The following is a 15,409-nucleotide window of genomic DNA, read 5'->3' as shown; positions in this document are numbered from 1 at the left end:
ATGAAATTTAAAGCTGAAACCATCTGAGACTTCCAGGGGTGGTGGATGACTTCCTGCCCTTCGGAAGAATTCATCTGTCTTCTGGCATACCAACACTTTCATCTTGCATTTCTGCCACAAAAGCTTCAGATTCACTCATCCCTGAGCATCTGCAGGTGTGTCCACCCATCTGTCTCCCTCCTTCTATTTCAAGCATGAGATTTGTCACAAGTACTTTGATGTCACACACCCATTATGGCCTTATGGAGTCGTGGTAGAGTCTGAAAAATGACAGCTGCAAGATCAGGGTTAAATACAATTTCCTCTCCCTTCACCTGTTTTCTACTATCTGTTTGCACGGTGCTCAGGTTATTAATGGAACTGACATCCCTGCACAACTGAGTGAGCAGTAGCAGCAGCCAGATAACAAGCTGACAGTGGCGATCTAACCCCAGAGATAAGAGATAAGCAAACACGCCATGGCTATTAGTTTCAACTCTGGCCGATGGAGAAGAACATCTCCTGTGGTTACTGAACAGGAAAGCCCAGTCCTCCTGAGAAGGTTAAATTAAATTCAGGATGTTAGAGAGATTGTTATTTGAGTTCAAAAATTAAAGTTTGTGATGAGAAATAAACATTTGACTTTAAAAAAAAAAAAAAGTGTTGTTGATCTGAAGGAAAGTGAAGACCTGTGTTTATTCAGAGGAAAACGTGGAACACTTCTGCACCAGAAGGAAAGTACCTTGCATTCTCTGTACCTTCCAGGTGAAAAACATTACCCTAAACATTGGCATTTTCCAAACAGCTATCTCAGGGATGGTGTAGGAGCGGTAGCCTCAATGTCTTGACCAAATTCCAAACTAGGTAAGTAGAGCAAACATTTCAAATCCCCTGCATCATTTCTGAGCTGTGCAGTATCCGCTTACTATGGAGCTGTCCCCTTCTCTTCACATGTCCATGCACACGGTAGGATAAAGATGAGTTACACCATAAAGGTAAGCTCCTGGTCACACATTTAATGCCCAAGAGAACAGTGGACACATTGAAAAAGAGTTAAAACATGACTCTGCTTCTTCTGAACTCCTACCCATGTTTCAGCTTTATCAGGAGACTTGCTCATTGCTCCCTGCAACGCAACTGCTACAATACATGCAGGCCTTAAATTTTTGCATCCAAGTACCAGTCCATACAGCGACTACCCTAATTTCAGAAAGCTCACTTTCGCAAAGGAAAGTGTGGCCAATTCAATTAGCACTAAGTAAAAGTATGCTTTCCAGTTTAGAAATGACAATGTTTCAAGAAGATCTGAATAAAACTTTCTAGTAAAACCAGCAAATTTGGAAGTCATCAATCACCCCCATTGGCTTTTGAACAGGGATGAAGTGCCTAAGTGCAATTAGAGCCTTCTCCCTCTTTTCCTAGTTCTTCTGAAGTGAGTCTGGTAGCCTCTGTTAGTGCTCTGAAGCAGTCTTACACCAGTGAGGTTCTCTGAGATCCCTGAAACAAAGATATAAAGTAATCTTAAAAGAAGCACTAAAAAGCGTCTTCAGATCTTTGGTTTTGAAACTCCATCCCCTTCTTGTACAAAGTGCTGTTCTGTCAGCCTTGTGCTGGCCTTCATTCCAGAAAAAGCCCACTTGAGATATGGGAGGTGTTGAGACTCAGGGCTAGTTCCTCTGTCATATTTTTGCATGATATTACTTAGGATGGGTCCACAGACCCCACAAGGCACAAAAGGTATTTTTTCTTCTTTCAGAGCACCCAGTGCCCACTCTCAAGATCAGATGCTTCGTCATCTTCATGCAAAATTAGCATGGCATTAAGCAAGATTAATTTCAGCTCCTGAAGCTGTGGTGTCTGGTTTTTTTTGTCTGGGTATGCCTCAGATCTTAATGAAAAGTTATTTTTCAGAACTGTTTCTAATGCATGCCCTGCCCTGTGCCCATCTTTAAAAAGTGTAGAAAGGAGGATCCAGAGAACTGCCATCCTGTCAGCCTCACCTCTGTGCCTGGGAAGACCAAGGAACAGATCATCCTAGAAGCTGCGCTAAGGCACATGGAGGACAGGGAGGTGTTTCGAGACAGCCAGAATAGCTTCACCAAGGGCAAGTATTGCCTGATGAGCCTAGTGGCCTTCTGTGGTGGAGTGACTGCGTCAGTGAACAAGGGAAGAGCCACAGATGTCATCTATCTGGACTTCTGTAAGGCCTTTGACACAGTCCCCCACAGCATCCTTCTCTCTCAACTGGGGAGATACAGATTTGACAGTGGACTGTTGGGTGGATAAGGACTTGGTTGGATGGTCACATCCAGAGAGTAATGGTCAATGGCACCAAGCTGAGCGGTGCAGCTGACACACCAGAAGGTCTGGTTGTCATCCAAAGGGACCTAGACAAACTGGAGAGGTGGGCCTGTGAGAACCTCATGAGGTTCAACAAGGCCAAGTGCAAGGTCCTGCACCTGGGTCAGGGCAACCCCCCCATATCAATACAGGCTGGGGGATGAAGGGATTGAGAGCAGCCCTGTGGAGAACGACTTGGGGGTACTGGTGGATGAAAGGCTGGACATGAGCCAAAAATGTGTGCTTGCAGCCCAGAAGGCCAACCATATCCTGGGCTGCATCAAAAGCAGCGTGGCCAGCAGTTTGAGGGAAGTGATTCTGCCCCTCTACTCCACTCTGGTGAGACCCCACCTGCAGTGCTGCATCCAGCTCTGGAGGCCCCAGCAGAAGAAGAACATGGACCTGTTGGAGCACGTCCAGAGAAGGGTCACAAAAAAATTATCTGAGGGATGGAGCACCTTTCCTATGAGGACAGGCTGAGAGAGTTGGTGTTGTTCAGCCTGGACAAGAGAAGGCTGCAGGGTAATGATTCTAAACTAAAGGAGGTTTAGACCGGATGTAAGGAAAAAATTTTTTACTCTGAGGGTGGTGAAACACTGGCACTGGTTGCCCAGAGAGGTTGTGGAGGCCCCATCCCTAGAGACATTCAAGGTCAGGTAGGACGGGGCTCTGAGCAACCTGAAGCAGTTGAAGATGTCACTGCTCACAGCAGGGGGTTTGGACTAGATGACCTCTAAAGGTCCCTTCCAACCCAAACCATTCTATGATTCTATATGATACTATGACAGTCTATTTGAACAAACGCAGGAGGCTCCATACTCCCTGCATGCATTGCTGTGCCAGGGTTATATAGAAGCAAGAGTGGTCATGACAAAAGAACAGGCAATGATGATTCTCTGGTTTCCGCACTACAAGAACTTAGTGGGAGAAGGTGACATTTTCCAGAGAAGCAAAAGGAGATGGTTGCTCACACAGAGCATGGTGAGGCAGTGGTACTCATTGCCATGGGAAGCTGTGGATGATAAAAATTGTCGTGGGTTCAAAAAGTCATTAGACAAACTCACAGCAGAAAAATATTAATAAATACAAAGACACCACTTCTGGCTCAGGAAGCAACTGAGCTGCAAATTGTCAGAGGCCAGGAGGGGACAATGGGCATGTATCCCTTTATGCTTGCCCTGTCCTTATGTTCATTTCTAAACATCTGCTACTGTTTGGCCACTGTCCGAGCCAGACATTGGACCTCTGGTCTGAGCAGTATGGCAGTCATGTTCCTAGTGAAATCACCCAAATGTGAAGAGAGAGACACCACAGAGAACTGGGGAAGATGGCAGGGGCTCAGCTAAATGACTGGAGGGCTGGATATGGCCAGCAAGTTCCAGCTGAGAATTGAATGGCTTCAGTGGGATAACCCATGGACACCTACCTCATTTAAAGTAACTATACTTTGTTAAATCGGGGCTTGTACAGATGGCTTTTGATTTCCTAAGGGCTGTTGGCCTAAATCACACTGTTATCTAGGGAGGTTTCTGTAGCTCTCTGAAGCAGCAGAACAAACTCTGTGGGCTAAAAAAAGGCACCTAACACTGTTTGAGAGAGACACCTATAGCTAGGCACTGTCCTTATATTTTGCTGTGGTCCTCTTGCCTCAGTCTTCAGACTCAGAGAGATACAAAACAAACAGATATTGCGTACACAACTTCCTTAGAAAGAAATAAAGCCAAGCAGCAGGCAAGTTCACTAGGCAAAAAAATATTGCACAGTGACCTTGGGATTTGTGCTCCATGACCTAAAGAGGTTAATAATGTTACAGAAAAATCTTATTAGAGGAAACCCAAGCTTTTTTTGGCTTATCATCCATGCTTTAAAAATAGTATTGCAAAGCAAAAAAAAAAACTTCCTACAATACAGGCTATTTTACAGGAGATTTGCAAACTTTTAGAAAACAGGCTTTTGTGTAAAAGTCTCTTTTTCAAGCTTCCAGTTAAACCCAGGCACAAAGGGCATTTCAGGAAGGAAAAAAGTGATTAATAAAATAATGGCTCCTGCCCAGGAAAGGGAATAATTTTACATCTCAGTGATGATCTTCCACTGAATTATCCTTTGAAGAGCAGCAGCAATAAATTACCTTTTTAAAGATGAGCGCTCTGATCACACAAGTCATGTCAATGGCGTTTCAGTTGTGGGTTCTCCCTTTTCCCTGCGGCGCACCATTACAAAATGCAGCTGTCAATACCATTTGGCTGACATAGCCGGGTGCAATCTGCACCTTCATTGTAAGGGAAACAAAAGGCTCTCCTCTCTCACCCCCTCCTCCTCCTCTGACATCCTTCTGAGGCTGCAAGGTGGCCCAGAGCTCACCAGGTGCCTGGGCAGCCAAACGAGGGATCTTTCTGCATAGCTTCTGTAACTCACAGACTATGCACTTGAAGACTGTTGCCAGACACACCCCTGGAGCTGCACTCATTTGAATAATTTCTCTGTTCTTCAAAAGAGGGGAAAATTTAATGACCCTTACAAAAGAGAGAGGCTAAAAGGGCAAGAAGAAGAACGCTTCTCTCTTTTTTTTTTAAATCAGAGATCTCCATTGAAAATTTGGGAGGTTAACAGGCAGAGTTTAAGAAAACTTCAGACGATAGTCAAACAGTGAGCAATCAAGCAAGGCTTGCACAGAGCAGAGGAGGAAGGACAGAGCAGAAAACAGCATCAGAGCACAGAGCCGAATGCTTCTTTCCGACTCAGAGCTCCTTTGGAAGCAGCATGAGCTCCATCCAGAGAGTTAGGTGAGAACTGCATGTGAAAACAGACCGCGTCACCTAACCCTGTTAAAAACTTTTTCAAGATTGGCTTTCAGGTGGTCTGGTTTAAATCCGTTTTTCAATCACAGAAAGAGAGGAATGGAGGGAGGATAGAAGGAAATTATTAGATGTTATCTCATTATATTGTTTTGTTACAGAGGGAAAGTCAAACCTTAACTCCAAAGTATACTAGGGCTAAAAGGGTGATTCTCAGAAATCAACGCTACAAGACGGTTGTTCCCTATGTCACATGGACTAGTTGATATGATCTTTTTAACATGGTTTGGGCTCATCAAATTAGTAGTGTCCCTTCTGAGTAACTTAAAAAAACAGAACAGGCACAAAGAGAGTTACAGATGGAGGAACATTTCAATGATTAGATGGAGCTGACAGGCTGCCTAAAGCAAAATTCAAGCATCGGCTCTACAGGATGTCCTTTTGTAAGTCCTTTGGAGGTCGATGGTCCCTTTGACTGCAAGGCATCAGGCTGACAGTAAGGATTACAAGTGTACAAGGAAGGTGGGCATTAGCCAGAAAACAGGCCTCAGAAAACACCCACAACAGTAAGTATCCAAATCAGGGAGAATTTGCAGTTAATTCTCTTTAGAGTCCACCAAGTCATTTGCATTACAGTGTTATCATCTGAAGATACAATCACCATAAGGAACAGAAGAATAGACTAAGATAAGATGTTTTTCTTGGAAGGCTCCCCATGCTCACAGTCCAGACATGCAGATCCCACATCGACCTTATTTTTCTTTCAGGAAATGAGTAAAAATATTTTTAATGACCCAAATATGCCTGACATTAAAGAAAAGGCTAATGACAAATTAAATGGAGCACATGGAGCAAGCCCAGTAAACAAAAACTACCAGATTTCTACAGTTCCTTTCTTTCCAAAGCATTCAAAGAATTCAAGAATGCAGTGAGATTAAAAATACAGAGGAAAAGCAAAATATATGAATCATGGTCATTTCTATACAGCATACAGTTCTGTCATAGAATTTCAAGCAGGAGCTCTGCTCTGCATTGCTATAAGGGACTATGTGACAGCTACTGATGAAAACATAAAAGACCAAGACATTCTTTACCTAATAGCTTCCTTTCTTTACTTAATCAATAATAAGAATGGTATAGAATAGAATGCAATATAGAATATTTTCAGTTGGAAGGGGCCTACAAGGCTCATCTGGTCCAACTGCCTGACCACTTCAGCGCTGACCAAAAGTTAAAGAATGTTAGTAAGTGCTTTGTCCAAGTGCCTCTTAATCACTGACAGTCTTGGGGCATTGACCACCTCTCTAGAAAGCCTGTTGCACTGTTTGACCACCCTCTCTGTAACGAAATGCTTTCTAATGTCCAGTCTAAACCTACCCGGAGGCAGCTTTGAACCGTTCCCTCACATCCTGTCCCTGGATACCAGGGAGAAGAGCTCAGCACCTCCCTCTCCACTTCCCTTCCTCAGGAAACTGTAGGGAGCAATGAGGTCGCCCCCTCAGCCTCCTTTCCTCCAAACTTGACAAGCGTAAGGTCCTTAGCTGCTCCTCATAGGACATGTTTCCAGCCCTTTCACCAACTCTGTTGTCCTCCTCTGGACGCATTCAAGGGCCTTCACATCCTTCTTAAATGGTGGGGCCCAGAACTGCATGCAGTTCTCAAGGTGAGGCTGCACCAACACTAAATACAGAGAGATAATCATCTCTTTTGACTGGCTAGTTACACTGTGTTTGATGCACCTCAGGATGCAGTTTGCCGCCTTGGCTGCCAGGGCACACTGCTGACTAATACTGAGCCTGCTGTCAACCAGCACCCCCAGATCCCTTTCTGCAGGGCTGATCTCCAACCGCTCCTCTCCCCATTTATACTTGTGCCCAGCTTTACTCCATCCTAGGTGCAGAATCCAGCAGTTGTACTTGTTAAATTTCATCCCATTAATCATTGCCCAATGCTCCATCCTATCTAGATCACTCTGCAAGACCTCTTGTACCTTCAGAGAGTCAACAGCACCTCCCAGTTCAGTATTGTCAGCAAACCTGTTAATGGAGCATTCAACTCCTGCATACAGATCATTGATAGAAATACTGAACAGAACTGGGTCTAGGATTGAGCCCTGAGGAACACTGCTGGTGACCAGTCACCAGCCAGATGGAGCCCCATTCACTACAACACTTTGAGCCCTGCCGTTCAGCCAGTTCTTCACTCAGCACACCATGTATCTGCATATCTCACAGTTGGACAACTTGTTCAGATGGGTGCTGTGAGGGACAGTATCAAAAGCCTTACTAAAATCCAGAAAAACTACATCCACTTTCTTCCCTTCATCCACAAGGCAGGTGACCTTATTGTAGAAGGATATCAGATTAATAATGAAGCAGGTGCCAACCTTTGTTCTGGAAATAGAAACAAGCAGAAGATGCTTACACAGGACTGAAATTTATTTCCAAACACAATATCCTACCCTAATAAAAAAAATCCCATAAGTGTTAGTAACCACAGAGAACCAGAGCAGGTGTTTTTTGTGTTATTGGGCTCAGCCCTGCAATAATTGACTAAAATATTACAGTTTGCCCATACAGAAGATCAAAGCAGCGAGTCTTCTGGCCTTTGCCTGAAAGAAGGTACCTTCAGCATCCCACTGTGATCTGTCATTACATTAGTCTCTACTTTGACAGTGGTCCAAAATTAAGAGTAAACCTGAGAAGACACCCAGGATGGTACAACTTGTCCTTTAATTCAAGAACTAAGCTCCTTCCTAAACTGTGAAATCCACAGCACTTGCACTGTCTTTACAGATGCGGGTGCTGCTTATTGATGAAGAAATATCACTTTTACAGATCTATATAATAAAGTAATTTTTTTTTTAAACAACCAAACAATCCTTACTCCAAAATTCCTGTTGTCTGTGCTGCTGTATTTAAGTATTTAAAAAGTGACAGCATAATGTGCTGGGCTCATGAGATTTAGCTGGAATAGAGTAACAGATTTTGAAGGTTCTGTTTTATTATACATCTTAGATTTCCACAGTAAATCATCTGACCATACATGTAATGAATCTATTTCTTCAATTAAAAACATACCCATCCAAAAGTCCCAGGACAAATCTAATATCTATCATTAGCAATAAGTAGTATTTACTAAGCACACACAAACTCCATGTCTGGAGATCTACCAAAATGTCTCTCCAGACTCTTTCCTTCTAGCCAAGTAGCCATTTCTGCAAATCTGGACTTAAAATTACAGTCATAAGTCCTACCACATAATTGTTGCTGCAATTTCTAAGTCATTATATAACACTTTTGTCTTACAAGCTTGACCTTGTTCCTGTGTCAGTAAACTACAAAATTGTTGTTCAAGTCAGTGAGAATGGATTTAAACCATTTGCTGTTTGTAGTACTATGGCTTGTAGTATTATTTTTATTGTACTGCTTGAATTTAGTTTGTCATGCGTTGTTCAGCCCAGACGCACCCCATTAAATTAAAAAACGTAAATAAGATGCCTAAACTGGGAACAGAGCACCATAAGCTTCCTAAATGTGTCAACAGAGAGAAACAGGCATCTCTACCTACAAAAGATCTAACCTACCGTCTGAACAAAACTCTCCCTAAACTGGGAAAGGGAGAGCTTCTTAGGGAGCTTATTAGTTTGCGGCAATGCTTGTATTGTTTCTCTGAAAGGCAGGTAGTATATTTTGAATAAAATGGTGAAGCAGATTGTTTGCTAGAAAAATCAACATCAGACCTGCATATGTCTCCAAAGGTATCTAGAAATGTCTTTATTAAGGAAATAATTAAAAATCTTCCTGCTCTTATTTTGCACCAAATTTGTCAAATATCTGAATTATAGATCATTATATTTCTGAGGGTATTTCTAGTAAAAAACCAAGCATAACAGCCAGTAAGAAGTAATAACTGCAGACCATTTACCATCAGGTTATCAGGAAACAAATGGCATCTTACTATTGTTCTTTTGCTATAGAGTTTATTGGTGCATTTATGCAGCTCTACTTCATTTGCACCTCTGTGAAGAGCACTGTTGTATAAAATGTAAATGGGCTGTATACGGAATTTAAATCTTTCCAATGATAAACAGCCTTTTCATCAGAATTACCAAAAAAAGTTTGAAGTCTGTGTTTGTTTTTAAATCAAAACACTGCTATTTTTATTCAAGCAGAGAGAGCAAGATCAGTTCAGCTGCACTTGCATGTCAGTTTATTCAAAGAGGCTATTTACTAATTCACTGATATCCCATTGCCTCAACAAATAAGGACACAGCCCTACACATTGCCCTCTGCGCTTCTTCGTTTATGCCTCTTCCAACCACTACTCTGGGGGCAGAGCTCTGCATTTGGACAAGTTCCATTTCCACATATCTCAGGCTGTAAACATGGGAATAGATTGAGTACCTCCTCCTGCCTTCACCTTTGCCTCCTGCATTTTATTGCCGCTCCATCTGAAAGTAATCAGGATCAGTAATGCCGTCCTTGATCATAACACTTCATAAGTGGCATTATTCTATCTGGAGATGAGTGCTTAGCTGGGATGGTCATTGTTCTCCTGGAAGACGGCTTTCAAGGTAGGCCTCCCACCATGACATCGGAGAAGGTGTGAGACCTGGACTATTCTCATATCCCTTTCTAGGCTGGATCCTCCACACCAAGCACTCTCATCTGTCCCAGATGCTTTAGACACCGTTTTCTGTTTGTAGGTTGGTGTGCCCCTGACATCCCAATCAGGATGAAGACCTTGTCAAGAAAAGCCACTGTACCGGCAAATCTGAAATGAGCTCAGAGTCTACATCAGCCAGAGCCAGAAGGGGAAAGATGGAAGCAAGGGAAGAACAAGGTAACAAAAATAACTTAGCAGAGAGGCAGAAGCTCAGAGAGCTCAGCTTCTACCCAAACAAATGTGGCACATGTCCCTTCACAAAAAAATGATGGGTAAGTAACTGGAACTGCAAGTACAGTCCATGACATTCTGTTCTCACTCAAGTCAAATCTTCATCTTAACAGGATTTTACCTATTCAACATTTATATTTGTTACCTTCTCATAAGCTTTTCTTTTTGTTTCAGAGTCCATCCAGTCATTTTCCTTTTCCAGCATGTCAATAAAAGCCCAGCGAATTCCTTCAGTTAACTCCTCCATCTGCAAAACATTTAGCAAACCCCTCCCCAGTAAAATACGTCATGACAGAATCATTGTAAGAAAAAGCTTGGTGCGTGCAGAAGCGATGAATTTGGTTAGACCACGAATGATTCCAAATCAGACAGCATCTGCTGTTCTTTCTTGAAGGCTGATTTCTTCTTACTCCAGCCTTCTAAAACCAAGTTTCCAGTTTATTTTCCTTCAGGTGTACCGCACAACCTGTTCATTGCTGATCCTATCATGTCACAATTGTGAGAATGTCTGTCTTGAAATGATAAAAAATACTGGGAGATTTGTAGTGATTGTGGGACATTTGTGACACTGATTCTAGATCACTAGCCCATGCAGAAGAAGGAGCCAGCTGCAAAGCATTTGCACAAATAAAACCTTTTCTGTAGAGAGAGCATCTATCTGTAGCCTTGTTTGGTTTATGTCAGACTGAGACATGCCTTATTAATACCACCGAAGGACTGGATTTGGGCTGACAGTATCATGACCCAAATACAAAGCAGTATCCAAATATTTAGCCTGTATTTAGCTGTATTTGGGAAGTACTCCTACTCTTTACTTACTGCAGGGATAGAGGCCATGGCTCACAGAACCAGGCAGACTTAACTGTTTCTGTGCCCTTGAACCACCAGTGACAGCTTGCATCTGTGCAAAGCTCAGAAAACCCACCAGCATTTTAGCTTGGCTGATTCTTCAGACACCTATGCAAAGCCACAACATTATCACAAGCAAGTTAAAAAAAATAGTAGTGTGTAGTGAGTATGCACACTAAGAAAACCCCTAAATGACAGAAAACAAGAAATCCAGTGGCTGAGATGCATTATATCAGTCTAAAGGGCAGAAGTATCCTCATGCCTATGCATACATCTGGCAGCACAGACCAGGAGGGTGTATGCAATCAGCTGCTTCTATTTATATCAATAGATGAACCTCATGACAGATAGCCACTGAGAATACCATGAGAATGAGGCAATTCAGAGGATCCAGTGTTGCCTGAATCCTTTAGCACAGACCAAACCAGAGTTGAGACAGTACAAGACATGACAGGTAATCGTTACATGAAGACTTATTGGATCTTTTTGTTATCAGTTATGTTACATTTAAAAACAATCAAAATGTCAAGTACCAGAGTTTTATATAATTTTATTCTGTAGACCTAGTAGCTCTGAAATGTCATTAAAAGTGGGGACTAAAGCCTGGAAATTAATGTTATCTTTAGCTAAATTGTCTTTTATGTATCAAATGTATATTTTAATCTAGCTGTTCTTTGTGGTGGAGCCAGACAAAACATAGCAAAGCTCCTTTGATTGTTCATTATTTCCTACCCTTTTCAAAAAACATTTTCTTATTTTCAGAGACAATATGGGACAACTGGAACAGGTCTAGCATTAAATATGACTAAACAGTCAACATTCACAGTAAACTGCATCCCAGGGAATAGGATAACTTAAAGATATTGATGACAGAGCACTGACTCAATTAACTTAGTGCACTAATGAGGTGAACTCCCTGTATTTGGAGGTTACAAATTCAAACTCAAGCTCTGCAGCTGGGCCCTGGTGTATACTTAGGCTTTATGCACCAGCTGTAGCTGCAGGGGGCAGGGAGAGAAACCTATTCCTGCTATCAAAGTTATTACTGAAACTGCTCAGGCATAGCTGTAAGAAACACTGCAGGCACTCTGGGTTAGAAACGGTGCTATATTTAGACACAAATAATGCCTTTCTTGATAAAAGGAGAGAAGTATCTAAGGTATGAAACACCAGTGACAAAACATGGGGGAAAAAGAATCCATATTATCCCTAACTCAGGATTTGCTTATTGTGGACTAGGAAAAAAAAATCTGTACAAATAAGCGTGCTTTTCTTGAGTGTTTTCCTACTGTTTAAGAAAGAGAAATAGAGCTGAAAACCAGTGACATGAAAACGGTAACACCACAGATTATTAGCTTGAAAAGCATACTTCTAAATGGATTGCAACAAATTTTACCTGCATCTAATTTTAATCTCCATGGGCAGTTCACTATAAGTCTAAATCTTGTAATCTACACTATAAATTTTATATGCATTTCTTACTGTGGATGCTACTGTGAATTCAGATAATTTTTGGTCTGAGATTTGGTCTGAAAGTAATTTGCATGCTAAGAAATATTTTAATTAAGTCACATTTCAAGAGAAAGCCATTCTCTATCAGCTTCTCATCATTTTCCCTCATGTATACAAACATGAAAAAATGTTCATCCCCTCCATAAAGTCTACATTTCTTATAGTCCTTCTCTTCCCACTTATCCTGTGCAGATGTCATGTCATACTGTTTAATATCCAAGAAGTATTTTTGCCACTGAACTGCCAAACAGCACATTACAAACTTGATCAAGAATCAGGGAACTGAAAAGCTGGATCTCAGAGAGGAAACTCCAGCTGAAGGCAAGTGGCAAAAGAAATGCGGAACCTGAGAGGGAATCACATGTCATAAAGATTTGGACAAGCCAAATCAGAGTGTTGGTTTGTGTAAGATGGAGTCCTTCCCTGAGAAAAGAGAGAAACTACATAAAGTCAAACAGACAAACTCAGGCTACTGAGCAACAGTTGTGCAAGACTACCACAAAGCTGTCGCTCCCAGTGTAGGGTGCTATTTCACATGTTTCCTAAACATTTGTGCCTCTCCTGAACCAAGGGCTAAGTTCAATGACTAAATTAGTTAATTTAAAACTGATTACTGTTGGAAAAAATGGCTGGAAAAGCAGATATTGGAAAACCCTACGAGAAAAACATGAACTGAAAATATGTCATAAATTACTGTGAAGGGTAATTAATCATTTGGATATGTTATTACTGGAAACGATAATGTAGCTGTGTTTGAAGTTTTAAAATGAGGATGACCGTCCAGCTAAAAGCTATTCTCTGGACCCAGCAGTGTGGAAGAATACTCTCCTTCACTGTTGAGAAAAATAAATCCAAATCACATATATAAACTCTCAGTATATGGCTCTAAACTTCCCTTAATTTGGGCCAGACATCCATTACACTTTTCTTGCTTAGACTACAGGTGTAGCACAGTCAGCTTTAAAAGGGTAGCCCTGAAGCAGAGAAATCTCGACTAGTCTGACTCGCCGGTAAAGATTTTACTATAAAGAGTTACACTAGTTATACTAAACCATTTCTTATCAATACTTCACCACTGTTCCTGCATAGCCTGGCTGTCATTATTTATGCAAATTAACGCTGCTTAACCTGTTTTTGATCTAGCTACACGTTTGTCTGAAGGGCTGCATATGGAAAGGATGGGCAGTGCCCAGCTGGACAGAAAGGTGACATATCTTTGAATTTGTTCTGGTTTATCCTTGTCTTTTTTATTTATTTATTTTAAATTCAATTAAAGCATTTTTAAGACTCCTGTTGCTTTTTAAACTTTAACATCAGAGACCGTTTGTGAGGAGGAAGCCACTAATTAAAAGTTTCTAGACAGAGACCTCAAAGGACTCACCATCTCTTTCTTGTCTTCTTGAAAATGAGCGTTCACAAACATCTTGCCCACAACATAAGGGAGTGCACTTTCAACGAGGTCCACACATTTTTCCCACTGGGGCAGCAGAGTTGTGGTTCCATGGATCACCTGTTGGCAGGTGCATGTAGTAGGTCATCATATCACGCTGTTTAAGAAGAACAAGTCTGCATCCATGTGCAGCATAGTCTAAAGCATACTTGTCAAAGAGCTACCAAAAGGAAACAATAACAATACTTTACAGTTATTTCTATTTTCATCAAGTACTATGACAAATCTTTTGAACCCCACAAAATAGCTGTAAGGTTTTTAACTTAGAAACAGTACAATGGCAATGACTTAGAGAAGCTAAGCTTAGAGAGTTAGTTATGGGAAGACATTCCCAAGTGACAACTTTAGGCTAATCTTGGTAGTCTTTCTACGTTAAGTGGAGAGATGCTTTCCTCTAGAAAATCTCTGGTCTGAGATATCTCCTGAAAAAGTTTCTCTCTCTCCACTGAGTAGGTGAGAAGCCTAGGGAGATCATTGTCATTAAAATAAGGTCAGTCCTTATGAAACACCTGCTACAGAGCCCTCCACTGCCATGAACTTATCTGTGCTAACTAATGATGTCTAGCATTGGTAGTACATGTCCACACCTTATCACCATTTACCTGTGTAGCTGCTTTTACCACAGCCTGTGTAAAATAAATAGTTGCTTTCAGTCCCTTTCCCAAAAAGGGTATTTTCAGGAGAAAACAGGTTTAAATCATCAAATACACTGAATACCTGTTTGTCCCCAAAAAATCTCACTCCTTGTTGTGGTAGAAAGATGTTGGTAGAACAGCTTGTGTATTTTATGAAAGGAATGGTGGTTAAATACACACTTCCAGGCTCTGATGTTGTCCCTGCACCACTATACATGAGTTTCAAACCAGAAATAGCCAAGAATGGTCAACATACCAATGAACAAGGCAAAATAGAGCTCAAGCACATTGCTGCCTTGGTTTCTGTTTCTCATGGGAAGAATGTTGTTACTGTGGGTGCTTACCCAGTTAACCGTACATTTTCTTGTCAAGGTAGATGTTCATTTAAAAAAAAAAGTACACATAATCAAATACAGGATGGGTCTATGTAAGCAATGGCAGTGTTGATTTAAGGAACATTGCTGTTTTCAAGGTTCCTTTACACTTAAGGAACTTCTTTAGCTTTTCCACAGAGAATAAACAAAATCCCAGTCCGGTAGTTAACACCTGTCAGCTGTGTAAAAGCATAGTACAGTCAACACAAAATGAGGTCAGACGGGATAGGATTTTGGCCTCACAGATTATACAAGATTCTTAAGCACTGATCTAGCAGTTTCTGAGCCTCTTCTTTTTTCCCAATCTTTTCCTTTGAGACCAAGATTAAATTTCTAGCTAAACTAAAGGGTTTAGATTTGTTGTTTTCCAATAAGAAAATATTTCATTGGAAAATTCCAGAGTAGCTAACCCTCAGCTATTGAAGGTCAGATATTTTGGTAATTCAAAGATTGATTTTCTCCATCGTATTGTCTGTAATTAAGCTTAATCAATGACTCATACTTAAATACACCAGTGAATTGCATTTTCAATGCTTTTTATTAATACTGTACGTTCACTAATAGATTTTCAATGAC

The 15,409-nt window shown here is 41.3% G+C and overlaps 1 protein-coding gene across 1 annotated transcript in view; it reads right to left on the bottom strand.

Moving 5' to 3' along the window:
- Nucleotides 1–15,409, bottom strand: part of PHEX (phosphate regulating endopeptidase X-linked) — a 111,892-nt gene that overhangs the window by 46,815 nt on the left and 49,668 nt on the right. Inside the window, exons 11-12 of the mRNA XM_075096995.1 lie at nucleotides 13,756–13,884; nucleotides 10,159–10,260 (exon numbers count right to left, since the gene is read on the bottom strand). Of these exons, the coding sequence (XP_074953096.1) occupies nucleotides 10,159–10,260; nucleotides 13,756–13,884 (231 nt within the window). The remainder of the gene's footprint in view (nucleotides 1–10,158; nucleotides 10,261–13,755; nucleotides 13,885–15,409) is intronic.

This window comes from Phalacrocorax aristotelis, chromosome 1 (genome assembly GCF_949628215.1).
Source record: "Phalacrocorax aristotelis chromosome 1, bGulAri2.1, whole genome shotgun sequence".
NCBI classification, from domain to species: domain Eukaryota; kingdom Metazoa; phylum Chordata; class Aves; order Suliformes; family Phalacrocoracidae; genus Phalacrocorax; species Phalacrocorax aristotelis.
Note: the sequence above shows the minus strand (reverse complement) of the source record. Positions and strands in the feature narration are given on the sequence as shown.